The 15,529-nt window shown below is 48.7% G+C and overlaps 1 protein-coding gene across 1 annotated transcript in view; it reads left to right on the forward strand.

The window, feature by feature from the left end:
* Window positions 1-373: 373 nt before the first annotated feature.
* FERMT3 (FERM domain containing kindlin 3) overlaps window positions 374-15,529 on the forward strand; it is a 29,425-nt gene continuing 14,269 nt past the window's right edge. Inside the window, exons 1-7 of the mRNA XM_060758431.2 lie at window positions 374-541; window positions 5,482-5,649; window positions 9,139-9,372; window positions 10,637-10,762; window positions 12,522-12,690; window positions 14,476-14,578; window positions 14,981-15,088. Of these exons, the coding sequence (XP_060614414.2) occupies window positions 5,490-5,649; window positions 9,139-9,372; window positions 10,637-10,762; window positions 12,522-12,690; window positions 14,476-14,578; window positions 14,981-15,088 (900 nt within the window). The 5' untranslated portion in view covers window positions 374-541; window positions 5,482-5,489. The remainder of the gene's footprint in view (window positions 542-5,481; window positions 5,650-9,138; window positions 9,373-10,636; window positions 10,763-12,521; window positions 12,691-14,475; window positions 14,579-14,980; window positions 15,089-15,529) is intronic.

The raw sequence follows: 15,529 nt of genomic DNA on the forward strand, positions 1-15,529 counted from the left end.
TTGGATATTTGTGAACGAAAATACATCCTGCATATTGGATATTTCCATTACGATTACAGTTCTGAAGTAGAAACCAAAATAATGTTATGGTTGGGGGTCACCACCCATGAGGAACCGTATTCAGTGGTCACGGCGTTAGGAAGGTTATGTGTTTGTGTGTTTTTGGGGAGAGTATGCTCTTATGTGTATGCTCTTATGTGTGTATGTGAGAGAAGTAGAGAGGTGTTGGTCAGAAAAAGCCATAAAGTTCACAAGATAAACCTTGCAAGTGCAACTTTGGCTCGCCGCCCGATCGGCGCGCTCCACTTCCTGCCACATGCAAACACGAAGTTGCATACAGAGACTTCCACTTTTGAGCAAGTGGCAGTTCCGTTGTATGTGTGCGCCTATGTGTCACCCGCAAGGGAGGAAGTTGATAAGCGGGGAGGAACGCCTAAACCCGGAGCAGAGGCGAGTGCCCTGTGGAAACGACCCAAGCGAAAAGGAAGCTGGGCTCACTTTCTGGTCCACAGCTCCATCCAAGGAGGACTTTGGGTTGAAGGTACGTTGGGTTGGCTCCTGCTTTCTTCAAGGTCCTGTGCATCATGGGATGGGGAGTTCCTTCTCACTCTAGGGCAGGCCTCTAGCCTTTAGGATGTGGCTGGATTATGGGTTTCCCTGGTCCGAGTGGTCCCTGGTCCAAGTGGTCCCTGGTCTGAGTGGTCCCTGGTCTGAGTGGTCCCTGATCTGAGTGGTCCCTGGTCCAAGTGGTCCCTGATCTGAGTGGTCCCTGGTCTGAGTGGTCCCTGATCTGAGTGGTCCCTGGTCTGAGTGGTCCCTGGTCTGAGTGGTCCCTGGTCTGAGTGGTCCCTGATCTGAGTGGTCCCTGGTCCGAGTGTCCCTGGTCTGAGTGGTCCCTGGTGCAAGTGGTTCCTGGTCTGAGTGGTCCCTGGCCCAGTGGTCCCTGGTCCAATTGTCCCTTGTCTGAGTGGTCCCTGGTGCAAGTAGTCCCTGGTCTGAGTGGTCCCTGGTGCAAGTGGTCCCTGGTCTGAGTGGTCCCTGGTCTGAGTGGTCCCTGATCTGAGTGGTCCCTGGTCCAAGTGTCCCTGGTGCAAGTGGTCCCTGGTCTGAGTGGTCCCTTGTCCGAGTGGTCCCTGGTCTGAGTGGTCCCTGATCCGAGTGGTCCCTGGTCCAAATCTCCCTTGTCTGAGTGGTCCCTGGTGCAAGTGGTCCCTGATCTGAGTGGTCTCTGGTTCAAGTGTCCCTGGTCTGAGCGGTCCCTGGTCCATGTGTCCCTGGTCTGAGTGGTCTCTTGTGCAAGTGGTCCCTGATCTGAGTGGACCCTGGTTCAAGTGGTCCCTGGTCCAAGTGTCCCTTATCCGAGTGGTCCCTGGTGCGAGTGGTCCCTGGTCTGAGTGGTCCCTTGTGCAAGTGGTCCCTGATCTGAGTGGTCCCTGGTCTGAGTGGTCCCTGGTCCAAGTGTCCCTGGTCTGAGTGGTCCCTTGTGCAAGTGGTGCCTGATCTGAGTGGTCCCTGATCCGAGTGGTCCCTGGTCCAAGTGTCCCTTGTCTGAGTGGTCCCTGGTGCAAGTGGTCCCTGGTCTGAGTGGTCCCTTGTGCAAGTGTCCCTGGTTTGAGTGGTCCCTGGTGTAAGTGGTCCCTGGTCTGAGTGGTCCCTGGTCTGAGTGTCCCTGGTCTGAGTGGTCCCTGGTCTGAGTGGTCCCTTGTGCAAGTGGTCCCTGGTCTGAGTGGTCCTTTGTGCAAGTGGTCCCTGATCTGAGTGGTCCCTGGTCCAAGTGTCCCTGGTCCGAGTGGTCCCTGGTGCAAGTGGTTCCTGGTCTGAGTGGTCCCTGGTCTGAGTGGTCCCTGGTCCAAGTGCTCCTTGGTCTGAGTGGTCCCTGATCTGAATGGTCCCTGGTCCGAGTGTCCCTGGTCTGAGTGGTCCCTGATCTGAATGGTCCCTGGTCCGAGTGTCCCTGGTCTGAGTGGTCCCTGGTCCAAGTGTCCCTGATCTGAATGGTCTCTGGTCCGAGTGTCCCTGGTCTGAGTGGTCCCTGATCTGAGTGGTCCCTGGTCCAAGTGTCCCTGGTCCGAGTGGTCCCTGGTCCGAGTGCTCCTTGGTCTGAGTGGTCCCTGATCTGAATTTATTTATTTATTATTATTTATTATTTGCACTTGTTAACCGCCACTCTCAGCCCGAGGGCGACTCGTGGCGGTGTACAGAACATGGAAAAGACAACAATTTACAATAGATCAAGACCACAACACAACATCTTACTAATACAACAACTAATTAAACTAAAAATCCGCTTCGTCTAGTTTGGGGTCATAATCAATCTCGTAGTCATAGTCCATTCCGGTGGTCATTCCAAAAACATAGCACTTAGTTGAAGGCCTTTTCGAAGAGCCAGGTTTTCAGGCCCCTGCGGAAGGCCATGAGGGAAGGCGCCTGTCTGATTTCAGCAGGGAGGGAGTTCCATAGCTGGGGGGCCACCACCGAGAAGGCCCGCTCTCTCGTCCCCGCCAGGCGTGCCTGTGAGGCAGGCGGGACCGAGAGAAGGGCCTCCCCAGATGATCTAAAGGTCCTCGTGGGCTCGTAGGCCGAGATGCGGTTCGCAAGGTATTTTGGGCCGGAACCGTTTGAATGGTCCCTGGTCCGAGTGCTCCCTGGTCCAAGTGGTCCTTGGTCAAAAAAAGGTTGGGAGCCACTGCTCTAGAAAGTAAAGTCTTAGTAGGACAGTAAAGATGTAACAGCAAAGGCAACGAAGACTATCAATATGACTGACCCGGGATGACTCATTTTCTTGTCTACCTTCAGATCCAATCAGAATTAATTCTACAAAGTAGAATTAATCACCCCCCGATTAGCATTGTAAGAGGGAGCCTTACACATAGGTTAGTGAATACTCTCCCAAAAAGGATTCGAACATATTATCATTTTTGGCCCTGTTTACAGTCAGCAGTGGTTCCCAACCTTTTTTTTTTATCAGGCACCACTTTGACCATGGGCTACTCTTCAATATTAGTACCAAAAAAAGCGTTACGAATCTGTTTTTGGTCAGCTTTAGATTCGGCTTGGTCATGTGGGGTGCTGGTTCCGAAAATTGCATTGGATAGACCACATCAGCATTGGATAGAAGCTCAACAGAGTCACTTCTTGGCCGTCTGCAAGGACGTTACCCAGGGGATGCCCAGATGTTTTGATGTTTTACCATCCTTGTGGGAGGCTTCTCTCATGTCCCCACATGGGGAGCTGGAGCTGACAGAGGGAGCTCATCCACACTCTCCCTGGTTTTGAACCTCTGACCGATCAGTCCAAGTTTAACCCAGGCATCCTCAAACTGTGACCCTCCATCTCCCAGAAGCCCGAATGAGCTTGTTCAGTCGTCAGGAGTTCTGGGAGTTGAAGGCCCAAACAGCTGGAGGGCCACATTTTGAGGATGCCTGGTTTAACCTATTGCACCATTGGGGGCTTCTAAAACATCAGTTAATGTGTGTGTGTCAACTGTAAAATAAGACGCATGAAGCTGATTGATCAGGCAATTCTTGGGGAGATGGCTGAGCCTGAGACTTTTGAATACTGTTACGTTTTTGTTCAGGCTTGTGCTATGCAAGTCCAGAGAGAGGCAGTTTGAAGATAGAAGGAGAGAGACACACAGTTTGAAGTGTGCTCTTGCTTCATGAACTGGTCAAAAGAAAGACCATTTTAATAATAATAATAATAATAATAATTATTATTATTATTATTATTTATATACTGCTCCATTTCTCCGAGGGGACTCAGAGCAATTCCCAGGTGACATCACAAAACATACAAAGTAAAAACAACATAACGATAAGATTAACAAAACAAAATATAAGCATAAAGATTGTTGCCTTATTTCCCTTGGAAGGGCATTCCAGAGATGGGGGGCCACCACTGAGAAGGCCCTCTCTCTCGTCCCCACCAACCGCGCTTGAGACGGTAGTGGGACCGAGAGGAGGGCCTCCCCGGAAGATCTTAGAGGTCGCGCCGGTTCATAGAAAGAGATGCGATTGCGGAAATAGGCGGGGCCCAAACCGTTTAGGGCTTTATAGGTCATGACCTGCACCTTGAATTTGGCTCGGCAACTTATCGGCAGCCAGTGAAGCTGTTTTAATAGGGGTGTTGTATGCTCCCTATAGTTTGCTCCAGTAAGGAGCCTGGCTGGCGCCCGTTGTACTAGTGTCCTATCTGGATTTCTGACTGTCAAAAGCATATCGTCCGCAAATAAGCTGATTTTGATTTTGTTGTCCATGTCCATTCCCTGTATCTCCTTTTCTTTAAAGGAAATAGTATGTGGAAGGTTTTGTGTGGAAGGCTAGGAGTGCATCTACAGCAGGCCTGGGGCAACTTGGACCCTATAGGTGTTTTGGACTACAACTCCCACAATTCCTAACAACCCCAGGCCCCTTCCTTCCCCCCTCAGAAGCTTAAACGGCTGAGGGAGAAACTTCCAGACCGTCTTCAAGGGCAGCCCCACATAGAGCGCATTGCAGTAGTCTAGTTTGGATGTAACCAAGGCATGGACCACCCTGGCCAAGTCAGACTTCACGAGGTATGGTCGCAGCTGGTGCACAAGTTTGAGTTGTGCAAAGGCCCTCCTGGCCACCGTTGACACCTGAGCATCAAGCGACAGCATTGAGTCCAGGAGGACCCCCAAGCTACGGACCTGTGCCTTCAGGAAGAGTGTAACCCCATCGAGCACAGGTTGCCACCCAACACCCCGGTCGGCCCCGGGGTATTGGGTGGATTTCTGACTGTCAAAAGCATATCGTCCGCAAATAAGCTGATTTTGATTTTGTTGTCCATGCCCATTCCCTGTATCTCCTGACCAGGAGGACCTCTGTCTTGTCTGGATTAAGCTTCAACCTGTTAGCCCTCATCCAGTCCATCACAGCCGTCAGACACTGGTTCAAGGTCTGGGAGGCTTCCTTGGAATTCGGTGGAAATGAGTAATAGAGTTGGGTGTCATCTGCGTATAGATGGTACCCAACTCCAAAACTCCGGATAACCTCACCCAGCAGTTTCATGTAGATATTGAAAAGCATGGGGGATAGAATGGAACCTTGCGGGACCCCACAGGTCAAAGGTCACGGGTCCGAGCAGGTATTTCCCAGCTTCATCAACTGGGAGCGACCCTCCAGGAAGTCTCTCATAAAAGGACATGATGTCAGCTGATGTAACTGATCACATTGTGCATATGTTGTTCTGAACGACAAAGAGTAAACTACTTGTTCTTTGTTGTTCACCTGTGTGGAATATTTTCTTTCTCTGGCAAGGCAGTGTTTGAGCTGATAAAACGGGAACTACACGTGATTTATTTTACATTACACCACAGGCTTGACGAGCCTTCCTCTTCCTCACGTTCCAGATGACAATGACGAGGGAGACCGAAAGGCGCTTTGAGTCTCCTTTGTGGAGAGAAAAAACAGGATATAAATAAACATAACAACAACAGCAACAACTCTTTGGTCTCCCTAGGGCTCATCATGGCTGGTCTGAAAACGGCGACTGGGGAATACATTGACGACTCTTGGGAGCTCAATGCCTTTGTGGAAGACTTGGGGCCAGATGCCGATCCGGTCACACTCCGGGTCTCGGGCAGCATGCATATCGGAGGCGTCATGCTCCAGATCGTGGATAAGTTAAGTAAGTCTGCCAAGGTCTTTCCCATGATTGCTTTTCCTTGTTCACACAAAGCTTGGAAGAAGCCATTGCACTCTGCAAGGTTGTGGGGATCCCGGTCTGTCCAAAGTTTATTTATTTATTACTTCTTTATTTCGGTTACTTCTACCCCACTCTTCTCACCCCGAAGGGGACTCAGGGCGGCTTACAAAGGCACAATTCGATGCCAGCATCTCATAACAGTAATAAAACAAATAGCATCAATTAACAGTTGAACAACCATTCCTGCATTACAACAATAAAACCAATAAAACCAATACAAACCCAATTACTCCTCATTGACGGTCAGCATTCGCTATCTCATAGTCCAAATTCCATTTCCACAATTGTCAGTCCTGTCAGTCCTAATTGTCTGTTTGACCTTATCTAGTTGTCAGATTGCCCAAAGGCCTGGTCCTACAACCACGTCTTTACTTTCCTCCTGAAGGAGAGGAGGGATGTTGATGCCCTAATTTCCCCGCGGGAGTGAGTTCCACAGGTGAGGGGCCACCACTGAGAAGGCCCTGCTCCTCGTCCCCACCAACCTCACTTGTGATAGCGGTGGGGTCGAGAGCAGGGCCTCCCCAGATGATCTCAAACTCCGGAGTGGGATGTAGAGGGAGATGCAGAACCAGCACCTTGATCTCAAACTCCGGGGTGGGATGTAGAGGGAGATGTGTTCAGAAAGATACACTGGACCGGAACCATACAGGGTTTTGTAGGTCAAAATCAGCACCTTGAATTGTGCTCGGAACTGAACCGGCAGCCAGTGGAGCTGACACAGCAGGGGGGGGGGGGTGTGCTCCCTGAATGACGCTCCGGTGAGTAATCTGGCTGCCGCTTGCTGGACCAGTTAAACTTTCCGAACAGTCTTCAAGGGAAACCCCACGTAGAGTGTGTTGCAGTAGTCTATTCGGGATGTAACAAGAGCGTGGACCACTGTGGCCAGATCAGACTTCCCAAGGTACGGGCGCAACTGGTGCACAAGTTTTAATTGTGCAAAAGCTCTCCCGGCCACCGCCGAGACCTGGGGTTCCAGGCTCAGCGATGAGTCCAGGATCACTCCCAAGCTGCGAACTTGCGTCTTCAGGGGGAGTGTAACCCTGTCCAGCACAGGCTGTAACCCTATGCCCTGTTCAGCCTTACGACTGACCAGTAGGACCTCTGTCTTGTCTGGATTCAGTTCCAATTTGTTAGCTCTCATCCAGTCCGACACAGCGGCTAGACACCGGTTCAAGATCTGAACAGCCTCCTTGGTGACAGGTGAGAAGAAGTGACAGATCTGGACATCATCTGCGTAGAGATAACACCTCAGTCCGAAACTCCGAATGATCTCCCCAGCTTTGTCATGTGACATTATTAACCATGGTCATTAACAACCAATAATAGTAATTAACAATGAACTCAAAAATGTAGATTGATCTGATCTAGTGTCCTAGCTGGATTTCTGACTGTCAAAAGCATATCGTCCGCAAATAAGCTGATTTTGATTTTGTTGTCCATGTCCATTCCCTGTATCTCCTTTTCTTTAAAGGAAATAGTATGTGGAAGGTTTTGCGTGGAAGGCCAGGAGTGCATCTACAGCAGGCCTGGGGCAACTTGTACCCTCCAGGTGTTTTGGACTACAACTCCCACAATTCCTAACAACCTCAGGCCCCTTCCTTTCTCCCTCAGAAGAGGGGGGAAAGGAAAGAGGCTGAGGCTGTTACAAATTGTGGGAGTTGTAGTCCAAAACACCTGGAGGGCCCAAGTTCACTCATACCTGCTGTAGATGCACCCTAGGAGTGACTAGCTTGGCTTGGCTACGGGCCTGGTTGTCAGCCAGGAGAGAGGGATTACTATAATCCCCAGTTATGACATGGCTTGGAGGTTGGTGGCTAATCGGAGTGCTGCCAGAAATCCACCGAGGGAAGGGTTGACCACAACGCCTTAGCTGAGTCACTCTGCTCCATTCACACAGTCAGATGGACGAGTCAGATGGACACAGGCGTTTCCTGGACCCGTCCCTCTGCTTTCCTTCCTGGAATGCCGCAGGGTTCCCTCCTGGGCCCGGTCCTGTTCAGGATCTTTATTAATGATTTAGGTGAAGGGTGAAAAGGCAGGATCATCAAGTTTGCAGACGACATCAAATTGGGAGGGAGAGCCAAGACTCCAGAGGACAGGAGCGGGATTCACAGATTAGAGAGATGATTGGCCAAAACTAGCAAAATGAAGTTCAACAAGGACAAAGGCAAGAAACTCCACTTAGGCAGAAAAAAAGGAAATGCAAAGGGACAGAATGGGGGACAATGCCTGGCTCGAGAGCAGGACATGTGAAAAAGATCTTGGAGTCCTCGCGGACAGCAAGTTAAACATGAGCCAACAATGTGATGTGGCGGCAAAAAAAGCCAATAGGATTTTGGCCTGCATCAAGAGGAGCATAGTGTCTAGATCTAGGAAAGTCATGCTCCCCATGCTCTATTCTGCCTTGGTTAGACCACACCTGGAATATTGTGTCCTATTCTGGGCACCACAATTCAAGAGAGATATTGACAAGCTGGAATGTGTCCAGAGGAGGGCGACTCAAAGGATCAAGAGTCTGGGGAACAAGCCCTATGAGGAGAAGCAGAAAACAAGCTTGCTCCCTCCTCCCTGTGGCTTCCTCTCACATATTTATACATGGCTATCATATCTCCTCTTAGCCTTCTCCAGGCTAAACATGCCCAGCTCCTTAAGCTGCTCCTCATAGGGCTTGTTCTCCCGACCCTTGATCATTTTAGTCGCCCTCCTCTGGGCACATTCCAGCTTGTCAATATCTTTCTTCAATTGTGGTGCCCAGCCTTGCGGACCTTTTCCCTACAGGTGTTGGCTATTTGTTTGAATTCTTCTTTGGTGATTTCGCCCTTTTTCCACTTCTTGTGCATGTCTCTTTTGTGTTTTAGCACAGTTAGAAGTTCTTTGGACATCCATTCTGGCTTCTTTGCACTTGTCCTATTTTTTCTCAGTTTGCAATTGTGCCTTGAGTATTTCACTCTTGAGAAATTCCCATCCATCTGTAACTCCTGACTGTGAGAGCCATTCAGCAGTGGAACTCTCTGCCCAGGAGTGTGGTTGAGGCTCCTTCTTTGGAAGCTTTTAAACAGATGCTGGATGGCCATCTGTCGGGGGTGCTTTGAATGGAATATTCCTGCTTCTTGCCGAATGGGGTTGGACTGGAAGTCTCTTCCAACTCTATGAGTCTATGATTCTATGAAATCAATGTTTTTGAGTGAAGGACATACATTGGGTTGTTAGGTGTCTTGTGTCCAAATTTGGTGTCAATTCGTCCAGTGGTTATTGAGTTCTGTTAATCCCACAAACAAACATTACATTTTTATTTATATAGATTTTAAATCTTTAAATCTTGACCATATTCAGGTGATGCTTGGCCACATACGTCTCAGTTTTCACCTCTGGAAGATATGCCACCCTGTGTTTCTTCCTCCTTTCCTCCAGATCTCCAGAGGGACTGGTCAGACCACGCCTTGTGGTGGGAACAGAAGAAGCTGTGGCTGCTGAAGACAAACTGGAGCCTGGATAAATATGGGATTTTGGCCGATGCCAAACTCCGCTTCACTTCGCAACACAAACCGGTGCTTCTTTCGCTACCAAACCGATGCACTGTCCGTGTCCGGGCTAACTTTGCCCAACCTGTCTTCCGCACCGTTGCCGATATTTGCAAGGTGCTTGGTGAGTAAACATCCAAACTGAAGGAATATATGTTTGTTATTGACTTATACTCCAATTACAAGCGACATACCCTAGGTAATTTTCAACGGTAAGCAAACAGTATTTTGGCACCCCTCCCCCCCAACCAATCATTGATATATATTTTCTGTTTGTCGTGGGAGTTCTGTGTGCCATATTTGGTTCAATTCCATCACTGGAGGAGTTCAGAATGTTCTTTGATTGTAGGTGAACTATACATCCCAGTAACTACACTTGCCGCACTTGCTCCCTTGCCTGGCCCGCTTTGGGTCCGGAGGAGTGCCTGAAAACCCCGGCGTGTGCAACAAAAGTCACCTCTTCTCCTGACTTTCTCCTCAGCCATTGGGACCAAGAGAGAGAGAGAGAGAGAGAGGTGGAGATGCCCACCTTTCCTGAAGGTAGGCGCAAAAACAAAAGAGGGAGCGGAGGTGGGAGATACCTCCAGCTGGAGGGCTCTCTCTCTCTCTTGGTCCCAATGGATGAAGAGAAAATCAGGAGAAGAGGCGACTTTCAGTGCGCATGCTGGGGTCTTCAGACAGGCCTCCAGACCCGAAGCGGGCCAGGCGTGGCGGCTCCGCCCCTTGGCCCACCCGCAGATTGGGGAGAGGAGAGGAGGTGGGTGGAGCGCCGGGGGATCGGGAAAGGGAGCTGCTCATGGGGAAGGGATTGAACGCAGAGAACGATTGAGCGCCGGCTCTGTGCACGCACCCGGTGGCCAGGTGAAGCAGGAATGAGAGGGGCTAGGCGAGGCTCAAGGGCTCGGCCCCTTTGGGAAGAGGATCACCCGGCAGCGAGGCAAGAAAGCCGAGGCTCCCCCCGGACTGCTAGGGCTGTTGTGACCTGAGGGGGCGCTCCTCAAGTTGCAGTCGAGGGGCATTTACAGAGGCACCTCTGCACCCCTGGCAAAAAAAGTGTTCTGCGACCGCTTACTTTGTGTATTGGATGAGCCGCCCCTGCATATACTCCAATGACAGAGCGTTGAGGCGAGCAGTAGTGTGGGATTGTATACCCACTGCGCCACTGGGGGCTCATAGGTGGACAGTCAGCTGGGCTGAAGGTTGGGTGCTCACCCCAACCCGGGCTTCGAACTGCCAACACTTCGATTGATAAGATCTACTGCTGCTGGTGATTAACATGGAAGTCAGATTGCTCTCTTAAGATAGGACTAAGAAAAGATACTGGTGGATACGGCCACGGAAATCCTGCCACGGGTAAATATAGCTCTCCTTGGACTCTCCTTTCACAGGTATCCGCCATTACGAAGAGCTATCGTTGCTATGGCCTCCAGAACAGAAGGACAAGCGGAAGCAGAAGGAAAAGGATGGGATCCAGGCAGAAAGCTACGACTTGACTGGAGTTCGGCTGCCAGCAAGTGAGTTAACAGGGGCATTCAGGAATATGGAAAGATAGTGGGTTGCTATGAGTTTTCCGGGTTGTCTGGCCATGTTCCGGAAGCATTCTCTCCTGACGTTTTGCTCACATCTATGGTAGGCATCCTCAGGGGTTGTGAGATCTGTTGGAAATTAGGCAAGTGGGGTTTTATATATATCTGTAGAATATATATATCCGGGATTGTGGCGCAGCTGGCTGAGTGTCAGCTGCATTAAGAGTACTCTGACCAAAAAGATCATGAGTTCGAAGCCAACCTGGGTTGGAGTAGGTTTTCAACCAATTGTGTGTAGCCTGTTGTCGACCTTTGCAACCCGAAAGACAGTTGCATCTGTCAAGTAGGAAAATGAGGTACCACCTTAAAAGTGTGGGGAGGCTAAATTAACTGATTTATGAGGCCATAAAGAAGACACCAGCAAAGCATTCCAGCGGGGAAGCATGCGGGGAATGCGGAAGTGCTTCATCAGCGTCGCAGATTGTCGAGGAAAGCGACAGCTACCTTTGCGGCCAGAAAAAAATTAAATAGCCTCTGTGTGTGTCTGTATATGTTTGTATGTCAAAAATTGGCATTGAATGTTTGCCATATATGTGTACACTGTAAATAATAAATAAATAAATAAATAAATAAATAAATAATAAATGTCCAGAGTGAGAGAAAGAACTCTGATCTATTTGAATGTTGCAGTTGGTTGCCTTGATTAGCATTTAATGGCCTTACCTGGCTGCTTCCTGCCTGGCGGAATCCTTGGATCGGAAAATGGGAATTCCAGACAGGAAACAATCAGGGCCAGCTAACACCTTATTTATTTGTTTGTTTGTTTGTTTGTTTGTTTATAGTATATATATTCCGCCCTTCTCACCCCGCAAGGGACTCAGGGCGGATTACAATGTACATATACATGGCAAACAGTCAATGCCATAGTCACACAACATATATAGACAGACACGCAGAGGCAATTTAACATTCCAGCTTTTTCTTGAGGGTATTCTGGCCACCAGGGGAGCTGTCCCTTCACCGACCATTTGTGGCACTGATGAAGTACTTCCTCATTCTTTGCATGCTTGCTGGAGATTATTATGGCCTCGTAAATTGCAATTGGCCACCTTGATTAGCATTGAATAGCTTTGCAGCTCCAAAGCTTGGCTGCTTCCTGCCTGGGGAAATCCTTTGTTGGAAGGACTGTGGCCAGAGGCGGCCCTAGGTAATTTTCAATGGTAAGCAAACAATATTTTGCCCCCCCCCCCCCAACCAATCACTTATATATATTTTCTGTTTGTCGTGGGAGTTCTGTGTGCCATATTTGGTCCAATTCCATCACTGGAGTTCAGAATGCTCTTTGATTGTAGGTGAACTATACATCCCAGTAACTACAACTTGCATATGTCAAGGTCTATTTTCCCCCAAGAGCGCCTCAAGAGCGCCCCTGGGCAAAATCAACTATACTGTAAAGGCTTACTTTGCGTAATGGTTGAGCCGCCCCTGCGTTGGGTACAGCATCAAGTTGTAGCCTAAAATGAATATACTGTCCAAGCTCTGAATGTAACATGGACTTGCTCTCTGCTCATCATTTCACATTGCACACTTGTGCCTCATGCAGAGGAGATGTCTCTCTCCAGGAAATCTTGACCTGGGAGTAATCAGTTGTGCAACTTGGGGCAAACTATAAATCGTCCAGCTGCAAGAAGGCAGGTCTAATGTACTAGCCTTTGTAAGACCCTTCCTCCTTTTTCTTCTGAGTCAGGTGCAGAACAGCAGCTCTTTCGAGGTATGCCTGCTCACTTCTCGGACAGCGCCAACACAGAGGCCTGCTACCGGATGCTGTCGGTCAGCCAGACTGGGATCACCCCTGACCAGATCATGCGGATGCACCGGCCAGGATCCCTCACTGAGAAGACACAGATCAACAGCAGGTGAGGATGACATCCACCAAGAGGCGCAGTGGGTTAAACTCCTGTGCCGGCAGGACTGAAGACCGAGAGGTCGCAGGTTCCAATCCGGGGAGAGCACGGATGAGCTCCTTCTATCAGCTCCAGCTCCTCATGCGGGGGCATGAGAGGAGCCTCCCACAAGGATGGTAAAAACATCAAAAACATCCGGGCGTCCTCTGGGCAACGTTCTTGCAGACGGCCAAATCTCTCACATCAGAAGCGACTTGCAGTTTCTCAAGTCGCTCCTGACATGACAAAAAAGCAGAATTTAGAGCTTCTGTGCCATCGTGCCTGGGGGCTATAACTCTTAGTGAAAGAGGTATGGACGTGACATCTTTTCCCAGGGGGTTGCTTCTTGCCCTCCTTTAGGAAACTGGAACTCCCAAAGACCCAAACACTGTAGATAACTCAAAATAGGTTTTATTGTTCACAAAGAGTTATCTCTTTAAGGCAATAAGCTGGAAGTTTCAAAGGGGTGGAGGAAAACATACATTACAGTCTCTGGTTGTCTTGGGTCCAAGGAGTTTTGCAGCTGAGAAGCTTTTCCAGGTCCCTTTTTCTCAATGGCTGTGAATGCCAGAGCAATCCACAACCCCAGTCCAAATGGCCTATGTTTGAAGACACAAAGTCTTCCTTTGGTGCCAAAAGAACTGGTTTGAAGACGCTTGAGACTTCCCAACTTCGTTCAGGTTGATCTGAACATGAAGCACAAATCTCAAGGGTAAGAACCTCAGAATTGGTGCTGAGAGGTACCTTAATCAGGGGCTTTTAGAGCCAAGTCTCTTACTCACGTCTATCTAGTAGAAAATCTGATGGTGGAATGAAAAAGGGAAGCACTCCCCTCCTCCAGGAAGAGGTGGAGCCAAACAATTGAGTTGAGAAAGCAATTCAACTGATTCAAACAACATTGATTGACAGCAATAAATAACCAATCAATCCAACTATACATAGGCAGGGTAAAAAGGCAGGATTAAGCATGATACAACAGTTTAAATCTTGCAACTAACAGTTCTACATGAACAGGAACATAAAAAACTTCCAGGATATATTAAATCCAAAATCAAAGCTTGACTTGAACCAGGAAACAGAGAACTCAGGCTTAGCTTCTCACACTAACGCAGCGTTGCCTGAACTGACCTTAAGGTAAAACAACTTGATGTTTGATAGGCACCCATTAAATCATTCCTTTTCCTGTGAATTTGCTTCCCAACTTTCCCATGCAGTCTCTCTGAATCACGCAATCTATTTTTGGCTCTGATTTGTAAACAAAGACTTTTGTTGATCTCCATAGGTGCAGGTGGGTTCTCATGGGAACCTTCCTTATTACTTAGCTCTTCACTCGATTCCTTATCTGCTGTTGCTACTTCTGGCTCCCTTCCCCATGTAATCTCTCTGAACAACACAATGTTTTTTCGGCTCTGATTTGTAAACAAAGACTTTTGATCTCCATAGGTGCAGGTGGGTTCTCATGGGAACCTTCCTTATTACTTAGCTCTTCACTCGATTCCTTATCTGTCGTTGCTACTGCTGGCTCCCTTTCCCATGTAATCTCTCTGAACAACACAATGTTTTTTCGGCTCTGATTTGCAAACAAAGACTTTTGTTGATCTCCATAGCTGCAGGTGGGTTCTCATGGGAACCTTCCTTGTTACTTAGCTCTTCACTCGATTCCTTATCTGCTGTTGCTACTTCTGGCTCCCTTGAGGCCCTGCACTTTCCAAGCTGGTTTTCTCACAGATAGATTTTCCTCCTTTCTCCTTCTCTCAGGTGGCTGGATTCATCACGGACTTTGCTGCAACAGGAAGTCAAGGAGAATGACTGCTTATGGCTACGCTTCAAGTATTACTGTTTCTTTGACTTGGAGCCTAAGGTGAGCATTCCTCTTGAAGCCTTTTTTTAACTCTGGAGGGAAAACCCCTTTTCTACCTCCCTTTAAGAAAGGCAGCTGAACAACTGCTCAAAAACCCTTCTGCAGATCTCGGTTCTAGTTCTCCAGAATAATCACAGGATGTCTTAAACCTACACCTGTTGATAAACTCTACAGGCTAGCTGGCATTGCCCCCCCCCCCCCCCGGATATGCGATGAGAAGGCATTGAATGTTTGCTGTATATATGTTCTGTGATCTGCTTCGAGTTCCCTTCAGAGTGAGAAGGGCGGAATATAAATACTGTAAATAAATAAGAAGGGAGTGCAAAAATATAGTAAGGTCAGAGCAGAGGTAAAGTTCAAACGTGGCGTGAATAGCGGGACCTTCTCCTTCTTTTCTCGCAGTATGACACGGTGCGGATCAACCAGCTCTACGAACAGGCCCGTTGGTCTGTGCTGCTGGAGGAGACGGAGTGCACCGAGGAAGAGATGGTGGTCTTTGCTGCTCTGCAGGTAATGTTTCTTTGCTCCCCCAAATCCAGCGACAGAATGTGTTCTGTCGCGCTCTAGGCCTGTAAAGAATTTCCTTTAGAACAGGACGTGCAACCTTTGCCCAGCGGGAAGCCAGGGGGCCCAAGGAGAAGTTCTCAGAGGTTTTCCACCACAAATGATCTTTAGATGGCTTGTGAAGTATAACAAAGTCTTTTTTTAATGAGCAATCAAACAAAAACTTCTCTTGTCTTCAAAAAGTTAAACAAATGATTCCAGGCTTTTATGCAACTGATAGCTTCCTAAACTTGCCCACGAAGGACAGGCAACTGTCTTCAATAACTTCTTCTTTACTTTAAAGGAAAATCCCCTTTTTAACTTCTGTCAGGCTAACTGTAATCTAAACCTTACTAATGTGGGCTCCGCTACCGGGTCGAACTGTGTCTCGAAGCACCGAGTGGACCT

Source organism: Anolis sagrei, chromosome 12 (assembly GCF_037176765.1).
Source record: "Anolis sagrei isolate rAnoSag1 chromosome 12, rAnoSag1.mat, whole genome shotgun sequence".
Taxonomy (NCBI): Eukaryota; Metazoa; Chordata; class Lepidosauria; order Squamata; family Dactyloidae; genus Anolis; species Anolis sagrei.